Source organism: Penaeus vannamei, chromosome 17 (genome assembly GCF_042767895.1).
Source record: "Penaeus vannamei isolate JL-2024 chromosome 17, ASM4276789v1, whole genome shotgun sequence".
In the NCBI taxonomy this organism is placed as follows: domain Eukaryota; kingdom Metazoa; phylum Arthropoda; class Malacostraca; order Decapoda; family Penaeidae; genus Penaeus; species Penaeus vannamei.
Genome location: NC_091565.1, coordinates 4,753,891 through 4,756,390, shown reverse-complemented (window position 1 = coordinate 4,756,390; position 2,500 = coordinate 4,753,891). Strand labels below are relative to the sequence as shown.

Here is a 2,500-nt window from a genome sequence, read left to right as displayed (position 1 = left end):
CCACGTCGCGGCACTCGGCGCCCGCGGCCTGGAACCCGTCGCGGCAGAAGCAGACGCCCGTCCGGCACTCGGCGTTGTTCACGCAGTCGAAGTTGGAGCGGCACAGGATGTCGACGGCGGACTGCTTGCACGCCACGTCCGGGGTGGGGCTGGGGCTGTACCCCTGGGGGCACACGCACGTGTATCCCGGCTGGGCGTTCTGGCACACGGCGTTGATGCCGCACGGGCGGTTGAAGGCCGTGCACTCGTCGATGTCTGACGGGGAGGAAGGGAGGAAGAGAAAGGAATTATTTTTTGTGTCTTTTTCTCATGTATGTGTGATGTGTGATGTCTGAAAACAGCAGAAAGATTGAAGAAACAATGAAGACGGTAACAAGTGATGATAACCATAATAACAATAAAGAAAATACCAATAAAAAATACAATAAAGAAAATAACAACAAAGAAAATGAAATAACAATAAAAAACAACAAAAATAACAATAACAGCACGAACAACAACAACAATCACCAAAAAAAGACTTTTGAACTCACCAACGCATCCGATATAAGGGTCTCCAGTATAGTACTCTTGGCACTGGCACGAGTAGCTGCCCACGCTGTCGATGCAGACGGCGTTGGCACCGCAGGGGTTGCTCTGGCACTCGTCGACGTCTGTGAGTGACCGCAAGAAGGCGTTAGAATAAAAGATGTGGAATTATTTACACTTATGGAAGGGCCGATGGTACAGCGTGAGGACCGGGGATGTAAAAGAAATTGTAATAATTCTGATACTAATTGCAATGATAATAATGATAATCTAAAGTGCTGATAATATCAATAATAATGATAATAACAACAATAAGAATGATAATAACAACGATTATAAAAAACAGTGATATCAGCAATGATATTATCATCAATCAAAACAATAAAAAGGACACAAATACTGAATTCCTCTCGCATTTTCGACAAAGGTCACTTCTCTCTCGCTATCTATTTTCATTCACTATCATTATCACCATTTTTTTTCATCCTGTAAGAATGCAAAGTGCAGCATATTACACCCTTGAGCATTAAACCACTTGAACACTGAGTCACAGCAGACAAAGCAAATAAACTTGACTACCCCACTAAAGACACTGTAGGTTCGTATCCCACGTGACAAAAACAGCTGTTGACTGGGAGTTAAATTCAGCAAAGCCAAGTTAACAGTCTAAATCTAACCCAATACGTACGCTATGCGATGTTAATACCACAGTGAATATTGTTATTGTTAAAGTGTAATTGACAAAATAAATATTAGTCCAAATTCCACTGGTTAATTGGTGTGATTTCGGTGTTAATTCGTCAATAAAGTGCATAAAAATATGGCGGCCCAATTTCGGTATCCTGACAAAAAAAGAAATTATAACCTTAACATTAAAAACAACAAACATATAATAATTTACGAAATACAATATCTATACAATGCAACTAGAATACCTAAATATATATACCAATAAATACATATACAAAAAGAATGGTCTTTGAAACGTCAGTTTGTACAGTCAGATACAATATTCTTTACAGAGCTGAGGATACAGTGAATTTACAGAAGACAAAAAAAAGTTATAATAAAAGAATGAATAAATAATAATAAAAAATACTTTTGAATACTGGAAGTACATAGCATGCTGTAGATACAAGATACAGTACATTTACATTAAGATATACAACAACTAACACGCACACACACGAACGTCCAAGTACAATACAACAGCGGAGAATAAATACTACGAAACAACACATACAGAACATACAAAGGAAAAACACTACACACCATTCACATCCAAAAGAATCTAACACAACGCGTAACAAAGAAAGATCTTAAAACAAACAGAAGTAAGAGCAAAGGTACGCTTCGGAAGTCCATTTTTCGTCACGCTGTTCACCCGAAGGCAACAGCGACTCGGACGGGTGTCATCGCGTGTCATCTGTCATCCAGCGTGTCGAGCGGGAGAGTCACGGGTCGGGGGCTGACAGGTCTTGGCAAGAGGCTGGGAATGAGCCGAGTTCTCGTTCATAGTCATTTCTCATTAAAGGCGGTGTCTCTTCTCCGGTCACGTCAACTAATGCGTCACTTTACATACATACATACATACATATATATATATATATATATATATATATATATATATATATATATATATATATATATATATATACATACATATACATACATATATATATATATATATATATATATATATATATATATATATATATATAGCTATATATATATATATATATATATATATATATATATATATATACACATATGTACATGTATTTATATACATACATAGCTATATATATGTATGTATATATATGTATATATATATATAAATACATATACATATACATATACATATACATATACATATACATATACATATACATATACATATACATATACATATACATATACATATACATATATATATATGTGTGTGTGTGTGTGTGTGTGTGTGTGTGTATGT

The 2,500-nt window shown here is 36.3% G+C and overlaps 1 protein-coding gene across 19 annotated transcripts in view; it reads right to left on the bottom strand.

Moving 5' to 3' along the window:
* dpy (fibrillin-like protein dumpy) overlaps positions 1-2,500 on the bottom strand; it is a 255,844-nt gene that overhangs the window by 120,397 nt on the left and 132,947 nt on the right. For all 19 annotated transcript variants that reach the window (XM_070131759.1, XM_070131777.1, XM_070131778.1 and 16 more), the window contains 2 exons: positions 534-653; positions 1-255 (listed from right to left, as the gene is read on the bottom strand). The exon at positions 1-255 is cut by the window's left edge and continues 117 nt beyond it. In XM_070131759.1, coding sequence (XP_069987860.1) covers positions 1-255; positions 534-653 — 375 coding nt within the window. The remainder of the gene's footprint in view (positions 256-533; positions 654-2,500) is intronic.